We start from the raw sequence: 27,666 nt of genomic DNA, 5'->3' as shown, positions 1-27,666 counted from the left end.
CCTGATGAAAAACAGTATGAAACCTCTATATCCAGTCTGAGGCCAGTGGAATCTTTTTACTTCATGTTTGCTAGGGCTATATATGTATTTAAGTGAGCTTAAACAGGGGAGTGGCAAGGGGTGTTTCATAACCTTATAGGCGATTACAGTTTATAGCCAAATTATCTCCTGAATTACATTAGCTGAAATCAATGTCTTCTACCAGATGAACAGACTGTTGCATAAAACCTTGACAGATAAAGCATTAATAAGTGTCAGAGCTGACTTGGTCAATCGAATGATTTGCTGACGCTTCTTTTTACCACAAGCCTGCATTTTCAAGTTTAGTGCCAAAGGTTCACTATATATAGCTGAAGACAGCAAATAGATGTTGTCTTTTTGTGCAGATTTCGGAGTAGCTGCCTGTTTCATTATCTCCTCACTGGGGCAGCATTTTCAGTCAGGAAATTGAAAATATGGTGAAGCTACAGTTGCCCAATCCTGGTCTGGAGGACAGGATACCTTCCCATGCAGAACTTGAGGTCCTTGAGACAGAAGAGGCAGACTCCAGACCAAAATGGGATAACAAGGCTCAGTATATGCTGACGTGCGTAGGGTTTTGTGTGGGCTTAGGAAATGTGTGGAGGTTTCCGTACCTCTGTCAGAGCCACGGAGGAGGTATGTCTTTAATATATCTTAACTAACTTTGGATATAAACTAGGTTTAATCTCTCTTTTGGGAAACAAATAATGGAATATGCAAATAATAGAATATGCCGGTCAGTTCCTGTAAGAATGGTGATGTTCTTCTCCAGCAGATGAAGAAGGTTATTTCACAGGTTATGAAGTTATGTTAGTGATGGAAGAAAATAAAGGGAGTGGTTTTATTTTGGGGCATGGAATTGATCACATCTGTCTTGCACTGACAAGTATATTTTCTTAATCTAAAACTAATGTTACCTTACATACAAACATAATGCATATAATGTATGTTTAAAAATATTAATACACTACTTGTGGGTATGATTCTCATCATGATACCAAATAATCTTTTTATATTAGGGTTTTCATTGGTTTTGGACAGATCTGTGTATCGGCTGTGGGGTCAATGTGTGTGTAATGTATGATAAGAATAGCAGCATGAAAGTAGTTAACATTAAGAATATGTTTTTAGCAGTTGGTGTTATTAAGACATTTAAAATACAAATGTATGCTATTTACCATATACTCTACTGTGACTCCATAGGATTCAGGTTAGGACCGAAGGACCATATTAAAATTCTGTTTCACTGCTTTGCTGTTTGTTTTTAAATATGATTTTGAGCTGAACCGTTGCTTAAATATTATATGACAACATAAATTTCTCATTTTCTGACAGTCTTTTCTGCCCATTATCTGCTTGTTATCTGCTTTTCATGCTGGGATATGTGTAAAAAGTGTTTCTTCCTTTGTGACACTTGATCTTGAAAGAAAATTTTTGGCTTAAGGAACTGTATTTCAAAGTAATCTTCATTAAATGTACACAGTGAGATGTTTACAAATTGCTCTTCCTAGTTAGAGTAGGGACGAAGGAGGGCTCCGTGGGGAGCTGCTGGTACAAACACAGGGATGTTTAACAACAGATGTCTCAGCTGCAAGAAGAGATGCTTTTAACATTGAAATTTTTCTAACATGGGCTTGTGTTTAGCGTTTGCGGTGCAAACTGAAGGTCATCGGCAGCACAGCGAACTCTTGTAATGAAATTACAAGACACATAAAAAAAATCATAGCCCTCTTCCCATGTGTAACAATTTTAATTTGTAAATGTGGATGGATATCCCCAAAATTCATGGCACTCCTTGGCTTACTGGGCTCTTCTAATTAGCCTGAGAAAGTGGACATGCTCTGTTTCCCAGGGTTGATTTGTAGGTACTTTTCTGCTTTTCTGTCTATCTTTCCTTTCCCTCATGTTCTAGCCATATGAAATGCAGTTGAAAAATTAACATCCAACAAATGCAAAGAACTTGGTGTGGATTTTGGTTTTCTGACTGATGTCAGTGAAGATTTCTGAATTGGTTGTGTGTGTCTGTCAGTACTGTGTTTTAATTTATGCTTTGGCAGCAAATATTTTTCTTTCTCATCATTCTGTGACCCTGCCCTTGCTCAGGAACACTACAACAGTTATCCTTGTCTTCTTGCTTCCCTGGGACTCCCTCACTCAAATTTTAGGCAGAGGTTGAAAAGCAGCACGTAGCAAAGAAGTGACATAGCTAGCTCTGGGCTTATCTGCATAGATATGTGTTCCTGTAGCCAAACTTGCTACTTTCTCTATCAATTCTGCATTACACCAAAAGCTGTGACTCATATCAATACATAAGGGTGAACAACAATGCCTTCCCGTGGCTAGAAAGGACTCCTTACCTCCATCGCATGTGAGGATGGAGAGCTGTTGTGCAATCCCTCCTCCCTCCCTGCTGTAGAACGCACCTCAGCCTCTTCTGGTAGGTCTTAATCCAGCTCCTGCCACCACTGCCATCCTCTTATTACAGTGCCTTCTCCAACTCCTCCCCAAAAAATGGCTCTTGCTGATCTTTGGGTGGATGGCTTTGAATCTGAACATGTGACTATCTGTATTGTAAAAACAGATCTTGAAGTTCTTATTTCTGAAGATATTTTGGTGTTGAGACATTTTCTGCCTCATGAGATTTTCTGGCTCCTGCATCTCTAAATCCCATTCAGCCACATTCGCAGCATAGCAAACACCCAATAGATGCATCACTCTGTATCATCTTTGATTGCACGGACATTTTTAAGTCTGGCTTCAGCTACCCCCAGCTGGAAATACGTATTTACTATACATTTTGGATGAGTTTTGCTTTACTCTTTGCCACTCAACATGGTGGCCAAGCTGATTCATTCATCTTTGCATCTGTGTGGCCCACTCAGGGACAAAGACATGCCTCTGTACCAGAGTAGGGGAAAACTGCAACATTATGCACCTTCTTCCAAGTTAACTAATACAAAGCATATACCACACTCATGAGTGTGCTGAGGAAGCTCCGTTTTCCCCCAGTCTGCCCAGTGCCTTTACCCTGGATGGTGTACCTCTTCACACTTCCTATCTTCAGGATATGCCTTCACTGAAACCTGAGTGCAGAGCAGCAGGAATCCCTGCTGCTGCTCTCTTTCACTGGAGATGGGGATTATTCTGCTCCTCAGTCTGCCCCTAGCATGATTGTTTTATAGAGTTCCTAAAGCTCACTTTGGATACGATGGTGGATTATGGCCGTGCATTAAGAGGTAGAAAAAAATATAGCTTTTTACCACACAGTAAATATCTGCAGAGGGTGAGAAAAAGTCCTATATGATCACATAATTAGAGATTGTCTCATAAGATGCATGCAGAATCAAGGTTGCACAGACTACCTAATGAAAATAGTTCCTAATTTCTGAGGGTTGGCTGTGTTACCTTAACTTCTTTCTTTTTGAAATATGAGTTATATGGATGAGTGTTTGGAGTCATTTAGCATGGATGACATCTGGTAACAAGGGTGTAGAAAGTATTTTAGCAAGGACACGCCCAAATGAGGTGGGATGTCCACCTACTCTGTGGATCACTGTTTGCACATTTTATATCTGTCATGAAACATAACTGGACTATAGTGAAGCATACAATTTACCCTTGTAATACTTGGATTTCAAGAAAGGTAAATTTTTTCCTCTGCAAATTGACTGTAGTGAAGGTAATTAGGGACAATGAGTTCATAGATAAGTCTTATTTTCAGATGTTTTAACTTAAATCTAGAATTATTTGAGGGCTGCTTCCTCCTAAACACAACACTATGATAGTGCTTTAACACTGTGACACCCAAATATACAAAAAAGAAATTGGTGATTACATAATTTACTTACTTTTGTTGTCATAGATTATGAGTTTATATTTTAAAAAATTGAACATTTACCCCAGTAAAATTTAGTAGAGCACATTTTATCCTTTTCACATATTAAAAGTTGTAAAATTCATCATTACCACAGGTGAACTAGATTTCAGTATACACACAATATAAAAGCTATGATGTTTGCCTCAGTGCTTCCACCAGCTTTATGAGGATGAAATTACCTTTCATTTGATAGCCATCTCTGACATTACACATAGCTTTTGTTTAATCTTTATTGAGTAACATGTCATTTAATCAACTGTTAAACATTTTTGTTTCATCTCTGATGAGTATTATAAAAAAGAGGATGTATAATTAATGTTTAAACCATTGATAAAAAAAAGAAAGTCTTTAAGTCGACAGCTTGCATATGTCTGCAGTAAAGCTTGCCACTGTGTGATGGCGAACTTTTTCATCTCTGTGCATGCCACACTGAAAGAATTGACAGTAATGACATCAGCAGGTTCTCACTGGTACTGGTACCCTCACTACGGCTGAGGTCTGAGAATATGACAGTACAGAAAAGCATCTGTCCATCTGAAATCTACCTGTCTTCCCTTTATGAGTAATTATGTGAAAGCAATAGTAATTTTTTAAAATTTCACATTGGAAAGTCTTAGATTAAAGAGAGTCATAGCTATACAGATGTTCAAACCAAATATTAAGTGTTCTGAAATACAGCACTGAAACAGGATAGGAATCTAATATCTCAGCTGTCAGGATTTCAGACTGGAAGATTACTCATTTTCTATATACTTCTATACAGCATTTATTTTCAGATAATCATTTTATTTGTTAGGTTCATAAAATTATGTCAGTTTAAAAAGCATTGATTTTTGTTTTATTTTATGTCTCATATACTAGCTTTGTAGAGTCACTATCACTTATTTTTCCATTGTAGCTTCTTTCAGAAAGGTTGGGGACAAATTGAGAGAAATGGAAAACACAGCAGATCTGGATTTGTGAGCTGGCTGTTAGAATTGAACCCTGGAAAGGGAAGAACCCAAGAAAAAGAAAGAAGTGGCACACATAATATACTATCATTTTATTTCTCTTGAAAATATACCAGTATTCCTACAGCTAAATATAGGTAGTTTTACTTCTTTGTCCAGTTCTGACATGGCACACCCTGCATTTTTAACTCCTCAGAGCTACCATGCTATACACCGCTAGCCCTTCAAGCTAGAAAAGTTTTAGTTGTATCCGTTAGCATAGGGATATAGACTCTGCACTGCAGGTGTGTACAAACACTATATACTTCATGTCTGTGATAACAAAAGGCGTGGATAGAGACCCACCTTCTCCATTTGTGTCCATCTCAGAACCTGAAATTTATTTCCTGGTGATTCCAAGGTAGCGAGGAAGCTGGGGAGCTGTGAGCACAGAGTTGGACAGCACACCTTTTCCATGGGATAGATGGCTCCATGAAGGGCATCCTTTCCCCTTTTTGTGGCTGTGCAAGGAAAGTCATGGAGTCCCTTTGTCTGACTGCTCTATCAAAGATGTGTCATGCTTAAAGACTTCTTTTCTGACATCTTAATAAAGATACCTCTGTAAGTACCTTGAGACCTCAGGAAATCCCCTGAGGCTGATAGAGTGCTCGTGGCATGTCCACCACAGAAGATGGTTCAGTTCTGAGTCTTGTAGCAAATTTGATGCACTGTGCTGTCCCCAGGGAGAGAGTTATGGTGTAGGGACAGTGCTGTTGCTGAATCTCACGGTCTTGGAGGATGAGGCATGATGTCCACCCAGACTGCTAGAGCTGTGTGAGTGGAGGTGCACTTTGCATTTAAGGTTTGCAAGAATGTCTCGAGCATGGAAAAAATGGACCCCAAATCAGAATATCAATCAGCCTGCTTTCTACTCGAAGTGAAAAGTTGAGACTACATTTGAATGCTTTCTGAAGGAAACGCTTCTAATGCTTCATAGGAAAAGGCCTGATCTTCCCTCTCTTCTGCTAACAGAGATGGTAACTACAAAAAAAATGTTTTTGTTGACAGGTATGATAAGAAACAAGTGGTCATAGATTGAAAGGACTATAAGGGCTCTGTATTTCCTTATGCAACAAGATCTTTGACCTGGGGGAAAATTTCTATATCAAGTCCTTAAGTGATCTTATTGTGACCTGGTGAAAAAAAAAAAAAAAAAAAAAAAAAAAAAAAAAAAAAAAGTGACGTGTCTCCACTAGGAGCAAAGATGGTTAAGCAATGCATCTTAGCAGCACTAACTGATAGTCCATTCTTGAGTTTCAACAGACAATCTAAAATCACTGCAAGTTGAGTTTCAGAGGATGACAAGGACTTACCCTAAGTGCAAATGAGGAGCATTTGGATCAGGTAGCTGTGCAGATCCATCTTCTGGACTTAACTACTACCACTGCTGAGGGAGGGCTTTACCAGAGAGAATTGAGATTGTGGTACAGCAGAGACCTATCCAGCACCCAAAAGGGGAGGTAAAAATAAAAGATCCAGGTGGAGCAGTCATACAAACTCTGTAGTGTCAGGCTTCAGACTCCTAGGAGGTGTCTTGGGCTTAAAAAAGAGAATGCTCTGGAATTAAAAATTGCTGGTATGAACACAGTTATTTTGCTCTTATCTCATCTTACCCTCATGAGAGCTCCTGGACAGAGTTCAACAGGAGGGAAACTATGTGCCAGCCTGACAGGAGGTTGGAGCACACAACATATTTCTGGCTGCTTGCAGCTCCACACACTGATAAGTAATTCTGTCTGTGAAAGGCCAGAGGCTCTGTGTATGGCAGTTGTCTCACTGACCCTCCCATGTAGGAAGAAAGCCATCAGGATGGAGGGGGGTGGATCTCAACAGTGAGAAGGCACTCATCACATACACTGCAAAAATCCTATTTTCTATGAAAGCAAGAATAAAACAGTTGGGAGAAGTGTTATTCACAGAAATAGGGTCGGGTATCTGGAGAGAACAAACTCTTTGAAGTCAAATCTGCATGCATTGATTGTCTAAATAGGTGAAGAGAGGCCCTTATGTGCACAGCAGTGCATGTTCCAGCACAGCTAAACGAGTCCATACAGACAAAACGGGACAAACCTTTAGAAATGCCAGAAGATGTCTTAAAGAACACAGGGAGTCAGTTCCTTGCAGTGACTGAGTCTGACGCAGTTTCAATGAATCCCAGAACCTCTGCCAGAGTTTGGTAAGACTTTTGCATCATCAACAATGACTCGAGGGCACAGGCAGCTGAAGAGTATGTCACCATTTCTGGAGTAGTTGCCTTTCAGCAGCCAGTCAACAAGGCACGTAGAGAAGACTGCCCCGTTACACCTGATTTTAGCAGCTCCTGCTGCCAGTAATTTTTAGAAGTCCCTGGAGTGATGGAAAGACAGAGGGGAAGAACCTTTTGATGGAATTGATCCTAGTCCCTCTAAAATTGAAATATGCCCTATATGTTCCATGTTTGTGATGTGAAAATACATATTCAGAAAGACACAAGTCAGGAAGTGATTTCTTTAGCACTGGTACCATTTGTAATGACATCTCAGCTAAGACCACAGTGCTAAATTTGCATTTGCAACTGGAGGAATCCAGTTTCCTCAAAGCTAGGATGGACCGCCTTCCTTCATCCCTTTCTGGCATTACGAAATAACCACTTTCCTCCAAGGTAAGAGAGTACCAGCTTGAGGCTCCTAGATCTAACAGGTAGATGCTCCCCTAAATGTAAGGCTTTTGTTCTTGCAAGGACTAGATGGTCTCTGGAAAAGGGAATGTGAGATGTGAGAAGTGGGGAAGAAAAAAAATGGGATACCGTCGTCCTTGGTGATGATGTCCATATTATCCATTTTCCAATGAAATGGATACACAGAAAAAAAAAGAGGAAGTCAGCAGAGTTGGAAGGTTAGCAAAATTCTCTACAAATAACAATTCCTAATAAGTCCTTCAGTTTGTCACTAATAAAAAATATATCTGAAGTCAGTTATTTTCTGTCTCTCATTTGAAACCTCTTCATTTGTCAGTCTCTGCTTTTACAGTGACAGTTTTTAATATATATGAGATCAGTTACACTGATTTTGAAGTGTTACATTTTTAGTAAGAAGTTTTTGAGCTGCTGAATTACACGTCTTACTGAAGTCTGAGAATATCATGTCTATACAGCTACCTTTGGCTACTGGCTTCAACAACAAACATTTGCTGGTTCATCGGTGATTAGTCGTTCAACCTGATGTGTGTCATGTGCGTTTTCAAAGTGCTCAGCATTTTGAAGAGTATTTTATATATTCAAAACTACTGGTTTTGATCAGTAAATCTTAAAAATGTCAACGAAAGACAGGTGAGTAACTAGCATTACTTGAATTCCATAGGAATGAAAATCAAAAAGCATAGCTGTCTGATTTCACTGCAATAGTGGTCACTTGATACAACAATATTGTTTTCAGCAAATTTTATTGAAGTATACAGAAAATGAAGACTTTGCAGTAATGATCATTTCTACACCTCTGGTGTAGACAATACCAAGAAGATACCCCATGGAGCAGAAATGCATGCAGTTCAGCTCTTCCAAAAAATATTCAACTGCTTTGAATTCAAAACTATAGTTTCCATTCTTCAGATATCCTCTTTCAGTTAGCAGATTATCATTGCATACATGAGGAAAAATTCAGCAAGTACCCAAACCTGAACTGTTTACATATAATTTTGAATTTTTTTATGCATTTAGATTATTTACTGTCTACAATTAGAAAGTTAAAAACTTTTTGTAACGTCAGATAACCATAACTCTAACATGTAATTATTTTCAAGTATTTGACTCTGCACTTTGGTATTCCACTCTGGTGTTACATGTTATCGCCACGTCCAAGGTACACTTCATTCAGGAAAAAATTAATTTAAAAAACGTTCTATACTAACCAGCCTTGTCATAATTAACAAGGTTTGAACCCTGAACTGTTGAGCACAGTTGCAAGGAAATTATTGGTTATTTTATGGAAACAGCCCCAGGTTCCTGCCTAATCTTTTGAGGCATCTTGCTTAGTTCATTCAACTACTTCATATAATTTGCATGATTCACAATTATAAAACCATTATCTTCTGCAGAAAAAAAAAGATAGTCATTCCAGGAAAATAACGACCTTTCCTCCACTTGCAATCCAAAGGTGGCTTCCTCAGAGTTTAACCTTGGGAGTGTATAATTTCTGTTTATGTCTGTCACTTGTGAAGATTAAGAATTCCTACCTGAAACCATATATGTAATGAAGTCCCCTGCTTGGGCAATCAGGCAAAACCGTTCTTCAGGAACCGGAGAAGGGTTTCCACAAGTGTGCTTACAAGTCACTTGCTGTTTCAAAAGCCCTCAGAACTGAAGCTTGTGATTTATTGTAGTACTTCACTGATTGGAAACATTTAAATTTTTTTGTTCTTATCCATTTCAGGAGCCTTCATGATTCCTTTCCTGATTTTGCTAGTCCTGGAGGGTATCCCCCTGCTTTATCTTGAGTTTGCCATCGGTCAAAGGCTGAGGAAAGGCAGTGTGGGTGTCTGGAGCTCTATCCACCCTACCCTGAAAGGGGTTGGTAAGTCTGAAGAGGATACAAAAAGCCACCTGGGAAAGCACAAGTCTCTGAACTGATAACCTTAAGAGCAAAGGTTCAGGATTTTATTCCAATGTGCCATAAGAGATTCCAGGATCTATTCCTTTTCCCTTCTCACTAACTCTCCATTGATAGGTCACACTAATCATGATAAGGCACTATGACAAATTTGTGTCCATGTTCCCAGGTACTATGGCTCTAGTTAAAAACTTTCTCTAATTTGAGACCAATTTCAGTCTTCAGAGATAATTTCTGTGTTATCAATATTGGCTGGTTTTACTATTAGGACAAATGTTTAAGTGTGCCAAAAATTTGTTCTGAAACTGTACTGTGGGTATATAATAGTTGAATCTTTCTCTAAGCTCATCTACCAGACTTCAACTCAGGGTAATGTTACTTTCTTACATCTGACAGAGGTACCACACTAAAAGCCATGGAGACAGTATTTTGCAGAAAATACTTCCTCATATCTGTATTAGACTTCCAAGTATTCAGACATTCAATCTGACAGCGTAGTAAAAGCAGCATGATGCGCACAGCATTAAAAACTCCAAACACTTCATTACACAGGAAACCCAGGAGGTGCCATCTAAACATCAGGAAACACTGTGAGGGTGACCAAGCACTGGCTCAGTTTGCCCAGGGAGGTTGTGGAGTCTCCATCCTTAGCGATATTCAAAATCTGCTTGGACATGGTCCTGGGCAACCAGTTGTAGGTGGCCCTGATGGAGCAGGGGATTGGACAAGGTGACCTCCAGACATCCCTTCCCACTTCAGCTGCTCTGTGATTCTGTGACTACCACACACTTGAAAAGGAAGAAACGCAGCCAGTTAGGACTGTTGTTGGCATCCACTGTGTCTGTAAATCAGTTACAAAAGATATCTGTTCATTGCATCTGGAATTTTTCAAACTTTTTCAGAACCTAAGAGCCCTCAGAAGCTAATCATTAGTGTTTACTGTCTGCCAGAGAAGTCACCAGAGGTTGGTTACTTGGGAGCAAGTGGAGAAGGAGAGATACCAGCTTAAATCCTGCACCTTTTCACAGACTGTTTCGTCCTGGCAGCTATCCATCCTATACTACAAATATTAGCCAAACACATCTGCTGACCTCTGCAGTGGCATTGCGGAAGGGGAAGACAATCCAGGTCTCATTTAGGCAAAATCCTAGGTCAGTTGAGCTTTACATGTACCCAGCATCCCAAACTCCCCAGGTAACAGCAGGCAAGACTGTGAACAGGACTGTGTGGTGTCTGTAGGGAGTTAGTCCACCCATAATATTGGTTCCTAAGTGTCAGCTTCAGTCCCAGAGTAGTTTTAGGCTGTACATGTGTGTAGGACTCACCTGTCCAACCTTTCGGTAATAAATTCACAGTGATTAAACCTATATCCAGACAAAATTAAGGAGAGGGGAAAGGTTATAAACCATGGAATTAGGGTAGGGAGGAGAGTAGGGAAAGGTTGAGGCTCATACCATATCTTTTGATACGTCTTGAAGAAAACAATATTGAAATTTACACTGTGTTCTGATTTTATTTTTTCAGGCATAGCGGCAATGTTTGTATCCTTCCTGGTGGGTTTATATTATAATACTATTATTGCCTGGGTAATGTGGTATTTCTTCAACTCTTTCCAAGAACCCCTGCCTTGGAGTAATTGTCCTCTCAATGACAACAGAACAGGTATATTTTATGAAATACTGTATTTTGTTGTGCAGCACATTTTTCTGTTTCTAGCAATTAGCCTAATTAAGCCTCTTTCTGGAAAACAACAGTAAGGCATGGCAGTCCTGTCAGGAACATTTTGTTGTTTAAATATTTGTGGCTTGTAAAAAATCACATCATATAGAATGTGATCAATGCTTAAACTTTGAGACAAACTTTGACTTCTTATATGAAACTTCAGGGCTGACTTTGACATGTATGTTCACATACAGAATATTCACAAAGTGCAAGTGTAGCATAAACATCATCATTTTCCAGATTTAGACAATGTGTTTCATCCATCCCTTCAGCAACAGCCCTCTGTTAGCGTACTGAAAAGGAAAAAAAAAAAAAAAAAAAAAAAAAGAGATGCATAATCCATATGAGACACCTGTATCTCTCAATATGGCAACAGTCTATAGCTCCTTGGAGACTGCTTGGTGACAACAGCTTTGTTTTCCATAGCTAGCCCTGCATGAAATTGTATGAAGCAGGTTTTCCTGGTGGGTGAGTGAACAACTCTGGAGAGCTTTGCTTTGCTCCTCCCAGAATAAGTATAAAAAGCCTCATATAAGGACAGGCCAGGGCAGTATACTTCACAGGTCAGTGCATTGCTTGGAGCTGAGAATCCAGTCTGAGCTGACAAGTCCCTGAACGTTGCCCCATAAAACTGAAAGACAAAGTATTGTTGATCTGAAGGAGGTGTGGGAGGGGAAGAGCTGCCTGGCTGCAGGAAGCTGTGGGCAGGTGCCCACACTCCATCAGGCAAGAAAGAGCAGGATGCATGTGGAAAGCCCAAAGTTGTGTGGGGTTTTCTTAAGATGAAGTAGGAAGAGTACAGTCATTGAAAAATATCTGCCTAATTGCTTTTCTTCTTCTAAGAAATTGTAATATTCCATGCAATATACGTGCATTTATGTTCAGAGATCCTCTCCATGCTTTCTTTGGCACAAGAGGCTTCTAACTTCACATTTTTGTAGGAAAAAAGAAAAATTGTAAAGATAGAAGAGTCTTTGAGTGAGCTTCAAAGATTTTATAAAATCTGTATTAATATCCCTGTTATCTTTTAAATCTCTCATTTTTCCATGAAACGAGCATCTAAGAATCTGAAATTTGCCAACAGCAAATTCATTGGCATTAGGTGGTATAATTTAGAACACTGGTGTTTATTATTTAACTTTATTTTTTTTCAAGTAAATAAAAGACATACAGAATGACAACCATTTTGTGGTTACAGATTACATAGAAGAGTGTGCCAAGAGCTCTCCTGTAGATTATTTCTGGTACAGAGAAACATTAAACATCTCCACTTCCATTGAGAATTCAGGCACTATACAGTGGTGGCTTTTGTTATGTTTAACATGTGCATGGGGTGTACTCTATGTGTGCACAATCAGAGGCATTGAAACAACAGGAAAGGTACTCTGTTTTGTCTTTTTATAAGATGATATTCAATATGCTGTTGTGATTCCTTATTCATACAGACTTAATCATACTGCAGAAACTGCCTGTTTCTTGAGTAAAAGCATGTATAAAACTTCCTGTGTCATCACTGGGGCTGCTTTTTGAAGAAAGAAGCTGAGTGAAATGGATTTTGATTTGATTTGATTTGATTTGATTTGATTTGATTTGATTTGATTTGATTTGATTTGATTTGATTTGATTTGATTTGAATGTGGAGATTTTTGTGAACAATTTAGCTTCTTTGTCCTTACAGGTCACAGGAAAACATTATTTATGTATTACCACTTTAACATTAATATTAACCTTTAATGCAAGATCAAGGAACTCTGTCTTTTTGCTATGTCCATTCTCTTTAAAAAAGACATGCATAGATTTGTTTGGGTTTGTGCTAGTCCTTAATATTATCTCTCTAAAAGAACAATCAACATTCTGCTGCTCAGCAAAGCCCTAAGAGCCCAACCCTGCATCAGCAGCATCAACCTCATGTCAGGGTGTAGATTATTTTTTATGCTGCTTTTGTGTTGAATTTCAACAATGGCAATTTGTCTTAAATAAAGCACTATATCTGTAAAAATTTATTTATTATCAAAATGTACTGCACATACTCTTTCTCTTGAACGTAGTTTTCTGTAGCATGTTGTGACTTGCTTGAAACTCACCATTATTGTTAGTCACAGTACCTTGTTTATTCCCCTCTTTTCTTCCCTGCAGTGCTATTTTTATTCAAGTGTTCTGTTTTATTTAAGTGTTTACATGCTTCTTGTGCAGGCCGTGTATATAACATCAACTCTTCCATACCTCGTGCTTACCATCTTTCTAATCCGTGGCTTGACGCTGAAAGGTTCAACCAATGGAATTGTGTATCTCTTCACCCCAAATGTAAGTCACCGCGTGGTTCATCCCTTAGTGAAATACAATGTAGTTCTCTCTGTAATTAGGAACTGATTGAAAATTATTCCCCTCCACTGGTGATTTTCTAATTATACCTCAGACTCCTTCAAAATCTTGATTCTGGGAGATGAATCCTTAGCATCGGATGTAAAAAGTGTACGTCAACACAGACATTCTCTCTGTCTCTGTCTCTCTCCACCCTCCATCAAAATCTGTTAAAAAACCAGAAGGATCATCACAGAGAAATGCCATGGGGTTGCCATAAGGGGGCTTGCTTTCTTTTCCTGTATTCTAGCTAAGGACAAATCTGACTTTAAAGCACAAGTCATGCAGGTGGGAGTAGAACCCATCTAATCAGTATGGCTATATGGACAAAAGGCCTAGGAGAACGGTTTAACTATACAACAGTTTTTAAAAAAAATTAAAAGGGGTTTGATTTTCCATGAGAAGACCTCTGATTGGTCATTATTAATGCTAAATAGTCTCTGAAAACAGGCATGGCCACTGTCAGCCATGGGAAGTAATTTCTTTATCAATTTTAAAAACGCTTGTAGAAAACCTACACATAGGTTTTCTTCAAAAATGGTGAGTTCTGCATGGTTAATATTCTTGTTCTAATTATTGTTTCAAATCCCTCATATTCAGTCTAAATAGCAATGTTACATATGCTTAAATCTGTATGTGTGATGCCTCAGGTTACCGAGCTGGCTAATCCAGTGACGTGGCTGGACGCGGGTGCTCAAGTGTTTTACTCTTTTTCCCTGGCCTTTGGAGGCCTCATTTCATTCTCCAGTTACAACTCTGTTCAGTAAGTAGCCTGGCAAAAGCCAAATTTTATATGAATATTTAATTCTTTCAAATGAAGCATGTCTACTTCTGCCCTATTGTTACACAGTAATTACTTGGGACTGGGACACCATCCCCTCAGCCATGTAAGGTACTTTTCTGACTGATCCTAGATCTCTTGAGCCAAGATTTAAGGTCCCATCACTGGTTGATTTCCTGTGGAAAGATGTGGTGGCCCACGACCAGCTGATGAGCAGGAGCTTCCTTTGAGGGAGTGCTCAATGCGTGGTGCTGCCCTTTGCCTCCACGCTGGCAGAGCTGAGTGATGGTACACATATTTCAAAGAAATTTACAGACCACAGTTTAAATCTTTAGCTTAGTGATTATAATATATATCGAGGAGTTTTGAAATTCAAATTCAGTTCCTTCCTTTATATATGCGATGGCATCAGGGAAGAGATGGAGCACAGACTCCCATCACCCAGGGAATGACCCAGTCAGCAAATTACAATATGGTGCTGTATTCTACACTCACTTTCCCAAAATATTGGAGCAACCACCAGAGCCTCTTAGTGCCTTCCATCTCTTCAGCACTGTCCTCTTGAAAGACAAACTGTTCAGCATTCTCTGAACCTAGTATTCTTGATAAACGTCTCCAAATTAAATTTTGGTTATCTGGTTTGGTCATGCATTCAGGAACCTGTGTTTCAGTTTTGACTCAGGTTCGACCACACCAGTATTTTACTCACTGATGTAATTCCCTGCAACCACTCTTTATTCCAGATATTTTTCAGATGTTCATCTGGAACTTTTGGTTCTTGAGAGTCTCAATGTGAGGTGACAAGCCCCACTTCAGGTCCAAGTCAGTGTTCCCACAACTGTGAGGAGCAGGGCTGAGAATGTTCTGCATGTTTCCAAAAGACCCAAAGAAAAGGAGCAGTGTCCTCCTGGTTTTCCAAAACACAGGGCTGTGGCACCAGGCCACACTCCTTCAATTATCAATCATTCATGACTTAAGGATGAAACTGCAGAAAGTAATGAAATCCCCATGGAGATATAAGAAAAAAACATGCAAATACCATAGTGTTACACTGTGGTGTTGGGCCACCTGCAGTCCATCACCAGCTGGACCAGGTGTGAGTGACTCTGCTCCCCAATGGTTTGGGAGTATAAACATCTGAGGAAATACCATGAGGTTTCAATGCCATCAGGGATTCATTCATTCATAACCTGGAGGAACTTGAGCATCTTACTTTCTCTGAAGGGAAAAAATATTTTTATCAAGCCTGCTATTGAGAATCTCATGTTACAGTGAAAAAACTGACATGAGAATACAGCAGGGAATTTCAATTCAATGACTTCCACTCACTACAGACCTATTAGTAATGCTATAAATGAGGAAAGGACAGTGTCATGGGTTTTGGCTGTACAGGCTTGTCCTTCCTCTCCTCTTTAAGGTGATCAGAAAATTAAATATGACAACATCAATTTAATCTCAATAGTGCTGTCTCGGCACTAAAGAAATACAATAGCTAGAGCTTTACAGCCTTCACATAAAACCATTAGCTAATTTAATATTGATTCTTTGTCTTCTCTCTCGGATGAAAGTCTCTTTCTGTCTCTGCCATTTTTTCACCTTAGCACAGATAAGTTGGCAAGCGCCCACAGCAGAGAAGTGTCTACAATACAGTTCAACTTTCACAACGTAGTAGCTTGTCTGTCCAACTTTATCAGCATAACACTCCATTGTATTTCCAAAACTTAAGGACATTTTGAACCACCTTTGGTCCAACAATCAAACAAAACTGTTCCCAGGTGTTCTTGGCTACTACAACTTCAGTATACCAAAGTGCTATGGAAACTTTTGGTCACTTTTCCCTTCTCACTGTCCTAATTCAAATCCAAATCTTTCACCATGCAGCAGAACATCCCAGCAGCTAAGATACAGCTTGTGCCAGTGTTTGTCTGCACACATGCATGACAGGCATGAAAAGGAGGAGACATACTTTTTTGTTCTTCATCTTTCACGTTCCATGAACCAGACATGGAAACAACTCAGGCAGTTGTTTTTTATGAGTAAGATTCACTAAATCTATCCTTAACATCTGTACTTGTATATTCTTAGAAAGCATGCTGATGCACCTATGCATCTGAGGACTACTTTTTTGTTAGTCTTGATAGACAGTTTTTAGTATTTATTTTGGGAACGTGTTTGAATTCCATTCTTTTTTTCTATTTGAATTGCAGCAATAACTGTGAGAAAGATGCCCTGATTATCTCAGTGATCAATGGTTTCACATCCATCTATGCAGCAACTGTTATATACTCCATCATTGGATTCAGAGCCACAGAGAGATACGATGACTGTTTTGACAAGTAAGTTATTAAACAAAAAACAAACAAACAAACAAAACAACAGAATAACAGAATATTCATGTGTTTGTTTGGCTGACACAGCTCTGCTAGCCTGATGATAATGGATTTACTATTTCCAAACAATTACAGCTCCTGACCCACATGGTATCAGACCACTCATTACTTCAGAAAATTTAAATCATGTGGCATTAGCCCCATAGACAGTGATAATTATTTGAGCTGCCCTCTTTCCTGGATAGATGTTGTGTAAGCAGCCATATTTTACATTATTCCCTGATGCTTCCTAAAAGTAACAAGGGAGGAAGAAGATATTCTATATTTTAATGTGGTTTTTTTTAAAGAGTTCTTTCAAATATAACTGCAGTTTATGTAACAATTTCTATTTACATAAAGGTAGATTCAGTTTGTGATACATTATTTCACTAAAACATGCTAGGATATCTATAGTTTTAAAGGTAAATGTGAAAAATTAATAATTTTCAACAATAGATATGAAACACGTTCTGAAGGAATGTATTGACTTAACTGGATTAGGCAAGTTCAATAAAACTGGTTCTGTGAAATATTGGATATTACATTACCTACTTCAAAAACAAACAAACAAAAAAGGATACTAGGTTGCTGCTGCTGCTATTTCTACTATGGCTGATGTCAAATCCTCAAAGGCCTCCTGACACAGTGATCTAACTAGGCAGTTCTGCCTTGGAGATAGCTTGCAAGGAGCCACTGAAAGCACTGTCCATTTTAAGAAACCTCCCTGTGACCAGGCAGTTCTGACAGTGCTGCAGAGCCTTGACATGCCTAGATCCCAGCGTAGGCACCTCAGGTACTGCTAGTGACTCGGTGTGCTATACTGGGAAATTACCCAAATTAGTTTGTGAAATTCCTTCCATTTTAATTTGTTAGATGAAGCTGTACCAACCACTGGGAAATTGTCCAGAAACTCTGCCGCCCCCAAAAATAATGCAGAATTCTCAATAATCAATGCCTGCTGAGCTGACGTATGGCATGAATGTAATATACCCTGGTCCCTGTGTCAGCTCTGTATTTAGGTTGCCTCCAGAAGACCTTAAATGCTTAGGTCTCATCAGAGGTACCTAATTTTACCAGACCAATTCAGACTCCCTTTTAAGTGGGGCTGCCAGACCCTGCAGGTTCCAGTTAAGTTCCTCCACATCAGCTGTGAAATACATGATACGTATCTACAGGCACCTTACACATTCCCAGAAGCTGCCCAGTCTGGGAAATGGTGCCCAGTCTGCAGTGCAAAGAGGGGCACCTAACTTCTGCACAAGTCCCCAGAGTGCCCACCCATTTATTTAGCTGTCAGCTGTGCCATGAAAGACAGTATTGGACTCACCTTGGAAAGAGAAATAATTGCACATGCACAAAACTGTTGGACTTCCCAATTTCAGTATCTGATCTTGAGCAACAGAAACATTGATTCCTTTTGTATCTTTGTAAAAGACATCACGCTTTCAATAACTTTCTTGATGATGAAAATGAATCCTGAGGATGCTTACAAATAAATAACTTCAAATTTCTTGCATTTCAATTTTTCAGAAATATTCTTACTCTGATGAATGCATTTGATTTGCCAGAAGGTAATGTAACGCAAGATAACTTTGAACAAATGCAGCAGCTATGTAACATGACTGATCCAATGACTTTTGCAAGTCTGAAGTTTGAATCCTGTAATCTGGAAAGTTTCCTGAATGATGTAAGTTTAATACCCTGAGTCATATTGATACCATAGATGTGGTAGGAACTCATAGCAATTTTTCAATTGCCTAATGCGTTTTCTTGTGAGGTTGTTGGGGTTTTTTATATTTCCACTGATTGATTGCAATTGGCTTGAAATGCCCTTGGACTGAAGAATTACTTTTGTTTACCCCATTTTGCTTTTGGAGAGATAAACTGTTTAATTCCTCTGAAAAGTCCTGGCAATCTGTCAGATTAGTAGCTAAACCCGCAAGTGTTCTAGGCTGGCCTCATGCAGCTGGCAAAATAGCAGCAGGTATTTCTCTGGAACTAGGTGGTGGCAGCTGTGGTAGGACAAGATGACGAGAGAAGGGACTCCCAAAGCGAGGAGGTGGCTGGAGCAAGCCCTGTCCCCAGCAGTACACCAGTGTCACAACACAGAAAGAATGGACCTTGACACTGGGGTGAAAAAAGTTACAAGAATTTGTGGCTAAATATATGTATTACATTTTTTTGGTTAAAAAGGGGCTGAATTATGGATGAAAATAGATGTCTATAAAATTCCATGAAATAGAATTTGTATTACAATTACAGTAAATATATTGCTGCATTAGGAGGTCTTTGTGGAAACTAAAAGCATAATTACTGTGGTGTGGTGTAATGTACACCAATTCTAGTGAATACTGATGTAAATTTAAGTGCTGCATGATGTTAGTGAGCCTAATTTTGGAGCCTCTGAAATCTTCCACAGGGAGTTGAAGGAACTGGCTTAGCCTTTATTGTCTTCACCGAAGCTATCACCAAAATGCCTGTCTCACCTTTGTGGTCCATCCTCTTCTTCATCATGCTCTTCTGCTTGGGTTTGTCATCCATGTTTGGAAATATGGAAGGTGTGCTTGTACCTTTACAAGATCTTAAGATTATACCCCCCAAAGTGCCTAAAGAACTTGTAACTGGTAAGTGATTTTTTAGAGACAAGTGACCTCCCCCCTCCTCAGGGAATAGCTTGTATGCTGAAAAATCAGCACACCACCCTTCTAGTTTCTGATCTGGCATGGTCCTAAGACTCCTTGATAATCTGCTGAAGGTTTTCTCACATCCCTCAGTGGGACAGCTCCTGTGAGGTTCCTTCTGAGCCTGCAGAGAGCTGCTCACCCCGTGGCTTGCCCATCAACCTGCTCATGATGATTAGCATCTCCTCCGTTGGGAAGCTGGACGACCCGAGCCCTTCACCCAGGCAGGGTTCCTCTCAGTGCAACACTGTCCCACCGACCAGGAGAAAGTGGGACCTGTTTTTTCCGCTCAGCCTCCTCCCATACTGCCTGCAGCCCCTCCCGCCTCTGCAATGTTAGGAGACTTCTGACATTTCACCTGTATACAAGCATGCCTTCCTAGGGCACTGTTAAAAAAATAAAAATTTGATTCCCTTCAGGCTGCAGCTGAATTAAAAGTTACTTATAAAACTTTCTAGCTACTGGGAAAATATCTTACTTTTTTTTCCTTTGCTTTCTTTGACTAAATGTGCTGTTATTTTGTTTTTTTCACAGGTCTTGTTTGTGTGGGGTCTTACTTGATCGCTTTTATTTTTGTGCTGAAGTCTGGTAATTATTGGCTGGCTCTGTTTGATAGCTTTGCTGGCTCCATTCCCTTGCTAATAATTGCATTTTTTGAGATGTTTTCAGTTGTCTACATTTATGGAATAAACAGGTATGAAATACAAGTTAAACATTACTACAAACTAGTGTATAAATCAATCAGTTGTACAGCTGCAATCTTGCTACACTTCAGTGCATATCACTTCTGAAATTATGCAAAATTAGTTTAGGGTTTCATATTGATTTATGTTTCTAAAATAGTTCTCAACAAAAAGAAATGATGCTTTGTAAAGAGTGTGGTGGGGATTTTTATTTGTACGTGAAAGTTTTCCACTTTTCTATTAATACTTTATAACAGATATTGCTCTGTAACAATCAGCTAAAATAAAGGCGTCCCTAAGATATTGCAATAAAATATTAAGCAGTAGCAGGTGCTCTAGAGTATAATAATTTGAACGCAAATAATTTATTTTTAAAGTAGGCATCAGAATGTATGTATTTGCAACAGTTACGAAATGCCACCATAGCACATTTACATTTTAAATATGGTGGTATTTGCAATAAATCCTCTTCAGGATGATTGCATCAGATATTTAATTAGCAGAAACAAGCACACTGGCACTGAGCTGAAAGTTTAAACCAGAAGTATATCCCAGGAGTGTTTAAAGCGATTGATGAATGATACTGTCCAATGCAGGGAACTCCAGGCAGGGTGTAGATACAGTTTTACAACAGGATGCAAATCCAAGGCTACTGAGATATGTTCTTAGCTGATAGATTCAGGACTTTATCAGTTGTAGCAGTGAGTAATTATCCTATCAACTTTCTAGAGATGTAATAAATCAAATTTTACTATCTTTCTGTTATAACTAATATGTAAGAAGCACAAAAAGTGTGGGGACTTCAATCACCCATAGGTTTTTCTTGAACCTGTGCCAGGCCCTCCAGCTGTGCTGCCCCTGGCGATGGGGTGAATGCCCCTGTGGCCCACCTCCCCACACTCAGAGTTTCATGTTACCTGAGGAGGCATAAATCAATTTAGGTAAATTAGACAAACAGAGGGAGTACCCAAGAGAAAAAAGGGCTTATTTTAATTTGTTAAGGACGGAAAAGTCTGTGTTGATAACTTTTCCTTCCCTTTAAAATATCAGAACACTTCATAGAACTATTCCCAGGACACAACCATGGGCCGAGGCCATAGAGGGGTGGGGATTGATTCATAAAAGAGCTTCACACCAAACTTCCATGTTCCTGGCCAGTACACATCACTGTAGCCCTCTCTGAGTACAGAGCTTATCAGGGCTGTCCAAAGGTGGTGTTATCTGCTCCACATGAGTTACTGTGACCTTTTTCTGAGAAAGGGTCATTGGTAAAAAGATGGCCCTCTTTGCTTGAAGGAAAACCTGCATGTTATCCGTGACACTCAACTGAACTACACCTGGATGTGCTCTGCAATCAGGACATGGGGCTCCGTATCATTTTAAGAATGATACCTAGATCTCAGAAGATAGAGAGGAAAATATAAAGTAAATTTACATAGTAATTGAGACTCAGTTGAATTCTGTGTGTTGTTCATAGCTGTAGGACCAACTGAATAGTCCCCTCAGATTTATCCCCATAGGATATGCAGGAAAGCCAGACAGAAGGACTAACAATATGACATGGTTTGAGCCTGGTCAGCAGCCAAACACGCCGCAGCCACTCACCCACCCTCCTCGCCCCCACCTGGGAATGGGGAGGGAATTGGAGGGGTAAAGGGAGACTTGCAGGTTGAAACAGAAACAGTTTAATAATGGTAATAAAACAAGAGCAATGAGAGTAATAGAAAATATAAACGGGTGATGCACAATGCAATTGCTCACCACCCGCTGACCAATACCCAGCCCGTTCCCGGCCAGCGACCCCGAAATACCAAGATCCCGCAATCACAATCCCAGAAGCGAGAGAGAGAGAGAGAGAGAGAGAGAGAGAGAGAGAGAGAGCGCCCCTTCCCGACCACCCCTCCTCTATACAGTGAGCATGACGTTCCATGATTTGGAATATTTCACTGGCCAGTTTGGGTCGGGTGCTCTGGCCGTGCTCCCTCCCTGCTCCCTGTGCCCTTGCGCACGGGCAGGACACGGGGAGTCGGAGAGTCCTTGAAGTCTCAGCAGCAGCTGAAAACATCAGTGTGCTATCAGCATCCTTCTCATACCAAACCCAAAGCTAAATCCAAAACACAGCACTCTTCTAGTTCCCGAAAAGGAACATTAACTCTACTCCAGCCCAAACCAGGACACAATAGAAGCCCCAAACTCCCAGAATAATAATTTTTCAAGAAGTGTGTGGACACTGTGCTGCATCATATGTAGAGGTCATGAATTGGTTCAGGACTAATGCAGACAGTATCACTCTCAATGCAGCCATTGTTTCTTCTTGTGGAGACATTTTTGCCCCATTGTCCACTGCATACTCTATCAATAACCCAAATACCACATTTTTAAGTGTTCTTAATAATATATAAAGTTAAATATTGTTTCAGTACTCAACCTGACAAAACTGGTAGAAATCCAAATTAAGCAAACATTATGCATAGAATCTAATTTTTAAAATTACTCCAATTTGCTTTTGCTCTTTTTTAATATTGTGTCATTCCTTTTAATTTATGCAGCTCTGAGATGCTTACCAAAAAATAGTGAAACAGTCCTGCAATATATTATAGGGAAAGTCCATCTGCACGGACTCTTTCATGTTGAAACTATTTCATATATGCCTCACAAACTTATTGAAGAAAGTACATTTCCAAAAGTAATATTCCTGACTCGCAACAATATCTGCCTTAATTTGAGCTACTTACTTAGGTCTAACTCCCGATGTTGTTACGAATCCTTGTTTCACATTGACATTGTCAAAGTCCTGGGAAGCACAGCTAGGGGTAGTTTGGACTTTGATGTTTATGAGCAGGCGCCCTTTGATCCTGACCAGTTGTTACTGTCCTGAACTTCCTGTTTTTGTTTCTAGGTTTAACAAGGACATTGAGTTCATGATTGGACACAAGCCCAATATTTTCTGGCAGGTTACCTGGAGGGTTATCAGTCCTCTCATTATGTTAGTTATCTTCTTCTTTTATTTTGTGGTGAAAGTCAATGAAGAACTGCTCTACAGCATTTGGGACCCTAGCTATGTAAGTATATAAAACCAATATTTTTTTTTAGAATTATTTTATGTATTCTTCTTTAATGTGAGAGTCATAGTCAGTTATATTCATCTCCTATCTGAAACAGTTTTCTGGTAAAAATTTACTACAAGACATAAAGTAATAATAAAACGTAACACTTAGAAAAATAAATCCTAAATTCAGCTGTGGTGCCTGCAACTGCTATATAGTGACACCTGAGTAGCTTTTCCAAGGTCGGCAAAACCAAAATATTAGTCCAGTTGTCGGGCAAAACTGGAACAGATCCCCAGGTTCCCCAGGAAGGATTACAGAAGGCTGGAAATGTCACAACTTTTCTATGTCAGTAAAGGACCAAATCTGTGAAGCTATTTTGCTATTACACTTGTTTCAGTGTGCATTTAAAATCACAAAACTGCAGTAGTGCTAGTTAGTCATCACTGATAGAACAAATTAATATTAATTAATATTAATATCCAGACTACTTCTTTCCTCTTCCAAATGTATCTGTATGATTTAAATTATAGTAGCCCTAGTAAGGTACATACTTTTCTTTCCTCCCCTTGCAGAATAAAAAGCTGTACATGGTACAGAGAAGGTCATATTAGAAAAAAATGTGGGTCCCATCATTTTCTCCATCACCCTATCTTTTCCTGGCCTGTCTAGCTCTGCTTTTTGTTCTCTGGCCTTATACCAGTCACCACCCTTAAAGCAGAAACAGTCAATCAGCACACTTAATTTGTAAAGATGGATATTTACTTCCATAAGACAGAGACGGAAAGGGAGAGAAAGGAAGGTGGGGAAATGGGACGGCCTTCTTCTCTCCTTCTTGGCGACCACACTTCCTTCTTCATAGTGTTCCAGCCCTCCTGCACTCTTTGATTTCAGCCTTCCAAAGGCTGTTTGGCCACCACGCCCTGGTGGCCTGTGAGCCCCGTCACCCCACACTCCTTTGTGCCCAAGAAACACGTCCCAGAAGCCTCCCTTCCTGGCTCTTGCTTCTTTCGTGCCGTCCTCTTCACATCGCTTTCAAGTAAAAATAAGCGCAAAACAGGTGAGGCTGGAAGCCCTTGAGCTGGAAACTGCTGTGGAGTTGGCAAATCATTGTGACGTTGTGGCTAGCTATTGTTCCGGTGACGTTTTTGATCTGTTAAATTATTGAATGTGTGCATGGTCCCAGCTCATGACTTTCTACAACTTGATTGTTTGCTCTTTCAGGAGGACTTCCCCAAAACACAGAAGGTTGAATATCCCAGCTGGGTGTATGCTATTATTGTAACCCTTGCTGGAGTGCCTAGTTTAGCCATCCCTGTCTTTGCCATCTACAAAGCCATCAGAAATTACTGTCAGAAGAAAAATGATCATACGGGCCTTATGAGTTCCACATCTGAGACTTCTGTTAATGGAAACTTAAAGTATTCAGCATAAAACCATTTTTAAAAGTGTGGAAGAATGCTTTGTCAGTGAGAAAAGTCAAAATATTTTTTTTTAAGAATCCAGAGTTAATTTTATTTTCATAAAAGAATAACTGTATGTCGTTTCCAAGTAAACAGTTGTCTAGTCCACAATGCAATGCACTGTGAAGAGTTAACAGTTTGGATCCTGGAAGCAAAACAGTCACATTTTCAAGTGGTTGGGGCACCAGGCCAAATAATTTGTCCTCCTTATGGTTTTGAAGACAGCTTGTTTGAAACTGGCTGGAAGTTCTCTGTTTGGGGATGCACTGCTCTTGACATATCAAGTGACTCTTCCTTCCACGTCTAATCATTCCCGTTGGGTGGCCAAAATGGAGGATAATTTAATAGTGACTTCTCTTGCACATAAAATTGTTTTCCTTTACATACCACTGTGTTGCACAAAGCCACGAATATTTGTCTCATGCAGAAGTTTAGAATATTTAATAAAAACTTTTCTAAGTAAGGGAGTGGCATTTTGATTCATTTATAATTCTGGATATTTTACTAATTGCCTGCTAATTCCGAGTTCCCAGCAGATAGTGCTGCTTTTGCTGATGACAGCAGAGGTAATCTTGCAACGGGGCAGCAGCAGTTCAGGAAATGGAAGAATCTGCATTCTCTGGCACCCAAAGCAAGCGGCACACCACTTGCTGGGGAGGTCCATGCTGGTGGGGGATCCAAGGCACCGAAGCGGTGCAAAGCTCCTCGCCCTCATCTGCCACAGGTAAGGGGGGTGGCTCTAGTTCACGTACACGTGCACACCTGCACGCGCGCACCAGCCTTACAACTATGTTAGGCTTTGGATTTCCATATGACCCGGAGGAGCTAGGTCCCATTCCTTATGGGGTCACTGGAGAGAGAAAGGGGCACCACTGGAGCACCGAGGCGGAACGCCAGAAGCAGACAGTGCAAACGCCTTTTCTGGACAGGTGCTCGCTTTCATCCAACACGTAGGCAGGACGTTTGTATCACTTTGCACCTCTTCCTATGCACACCTTTTAGGACAAGAATCACTCCAGTTGGCAACCTCACAGTCCCTTATAGTGAAAATGCTCTCTTACAAGGAGTAGGGATATTTAAGGTGTATCTACTCCAGAGTGTATCTTTAGAGTAGTATATCTGCTCTAAATAGATAGTAATACAATACCTAAATAGAGAGGTACCTAAATACCTAAACAGAGAGGTATTGTATGTGTATTTGAATAACCAAGTTAATCAATTTTTTAAAAAGTATTTAAACGCGAGTAATTATTTAAACTATTTTAAATATGTTATTCTCTAATGGGAAAACCAATTTTTGTTAGATTTTCCTGCTGAGAAAAAGCTCAGCCACCGAGAATGAGTACAACCGAGCCGGAAGCGGTCGGCTGAGGGTGGTGGGCACGGAAAGGAGCGCGTTGCTAGAACGGCCTCCGCACAGCACAGGGCACGTCCCGGTCCGAAACACGGCGGCGGGGCGGTGGTGGGGCGTGCCCGGGGGAGCAGCAGCACTGGGTAACGCTGCCAAAGCCCAACGCCTGCGCCCGCCCGTGCCTGCCCCGCCACGGCGTCCTGGTCACCGACCGACCGGGGCGTCGCGTCGCTCCACCCGTGGGCCTGGACGTCTGCAGAGCCGCGGGCAGGTGAACCGTGCTTCTCCGGGGAGGCTCGCATAGCCTAGGGGTGAAACTGGTTTCTGGCTGGGGGAGCTGCGGCCTGACTAGATTTGTATGCTTAGCAGGGCTTCTTTTAAGTATTTTGGCAAAAAAAAAAAAAATAATCCACCTTCGGTTAGATACTCTTTCCATTTTGACAAGGGGAATCCAGGCATAAAGTATTGATTTAGTGAATCCATCTGGCTGATATCGTTAGTGTGAACTGAACTGATTTGGAGTGCAAAGCAGCAAAACCCTGCTATAACTGAAAGACAACAGAAACACCTTCTCACACATTTTCGGTTGAAGGAAAACACTCAGCTCCTGCATTCCTCAGTAACTATTTAATGAACAGTACAAATAGTCGCTTGGGATTCATTGACAGGTGGGAAGAGACTAACCTCTAGCAAATATGCTGAAAAGGGACCAGATTCTAATGTCTGAACATACACAGTCTAATTTTTCTTGCTTTTTTTTTTTTTATTTCTTTACTTTTTGTATTTGCAAAAGATGTCTTCAGACATTTAACTCTATTAACGAACTAAAAGAGGAAATGGCAACACTTGCTTTATTCACATATTTTTTCCAAGTATTTTACAGTTTTAATAAGTCTGCTGTAAAGGTTTCTTTTTAATTATATTCAGCGTCACACTTCTCTGAAAGTATCTGAGAACAGAAGGAGAACAGAAAATAAATCCCTGTTTGATCCCAAGTTATCCATTAACAACATATTCCCACATTCTCTAACTATAGAAGGAGCTGCAGAAAAGTCAAGAGTGGTAACTCTGTCTATATAATAATAATTCCTGGTTTTGTCTTTAAACTGTAATGACGCATTCCTTTGCATTACATGAAAGGAAAGCTCCACCTCCCTTTCCAGGATCCTTCAGTCTGTCCCCTGCATAAAACCTGTAGGAGAGACAGGTTTTGAAGGACCTTCCCATTTATAGGGACCTAAGGATATTTCATTAGAATGTCAAAAGATTTATCGGTGCCACCTGAAATCCCTAAGGAAGATGGCAGACCCAAGTGGGACAATAAGTTGCAGTATATTTTAAGCTGTATCGGATTTGCCGTCGGTCTGGGGAACGTGTGGCGATTTCCATACTTGTGCCAGATACATGGAGGCGGTAAGATTGAAATGGGACTTTGCTGAAATATTAAACTACAGTTCTAATATAACTATACTGACTTATGAAAGGAATGGAAGTTATATATTTACGTATCTTTTTTTTTTTTTTTAACTATCTAATTCTCATAAATGCTTTTCACTAGTTAGATTAGCTTTTTCTATAGCAGTATATTTAAATTTAAAATGAGGCATTCGTTTAGGAATTATGACCAGACTGATGCTAACTCACAACAAAACAGATGTTAAAGTTCTTACATTGTTGCTACAGTCCCAATGGGAGGGAGAAACCAAACCTGCAGCTCATTATCTTAAGAAAAAGTGAG

General features: G+C 40.0%; 2 protein-coding genes across 2 annotated transcripts in view; both read left to right on the top strand.

The window, feature by feature from the left end:
- Positions 1–429: 429 nt before the first annotated feature.
- On the top strand, positions 430–25,040 carry SLC6A19 (solute carrier family 6 member 19). Its single transcript, XM_009965608.3, has 12 exons — positions 430–657; positions 9,294–9,434; positions 10,995–11,132; positions 12,391–12,572; positions 13,386–13,496; positions 14,204–14,316; positions 16,542–16,670; positions 18,234–18,390; positions 19,123–19,327; positions 19,919–20,078; positions 22,967–23,129; positions 24,339–25,040. Exons 1-12 carry the CDS (start codon positions 456–458, stop codon positions 24,546–24,548), a joined length of 1,911 nt encoding a protein of 636 aa, XP_009963910.2. The 5' UTR covers positions 430–455; the 3' UTR covers positions 24,549–25,040.
- A 2,098-nt stretch (positions 25,041–27,138) lies between these two features.
- The window catches only part of LOC104365109 (sodium-dependent neutral amino acid transporter B(0)AT3), a 30,557-nt gene continuing 30,029 nt past the window's right edge, over positions 27,139–27,666 (top strand). The window contains exon 1 of the mRNA XM_032989004.2: positions 27,139–27,341. Coding sequence (XP_032844895.2) covers positions 27,185–27,341 — 157 coding nt within the window. The 5' untranslated portion in view covers positions 27,139–27,184. The remainder of the gene's footprint in view (positions 27,342–27,666) is intronic.

Source organism: Tyto alba, unplaced genomic scaffold, assembly GCF_018691265.1.
Source record: "Tyto alba isolate M040663 unplaced genomic scaffold, T.alba_DEE_v4.0 Super-Scaffold_27, whole genome shotgun sequence".
Taxonomy (NCBI): Eukaryota; Metazoa; Chordata; class Aves; order Strigiformes; family Tytonidae; genus Tyto; species Tyto alba.
Note: the sequence above shows the minus strand (reverse complement) of the source record. Positions and strands in the feature narration are given on the sequence as shown.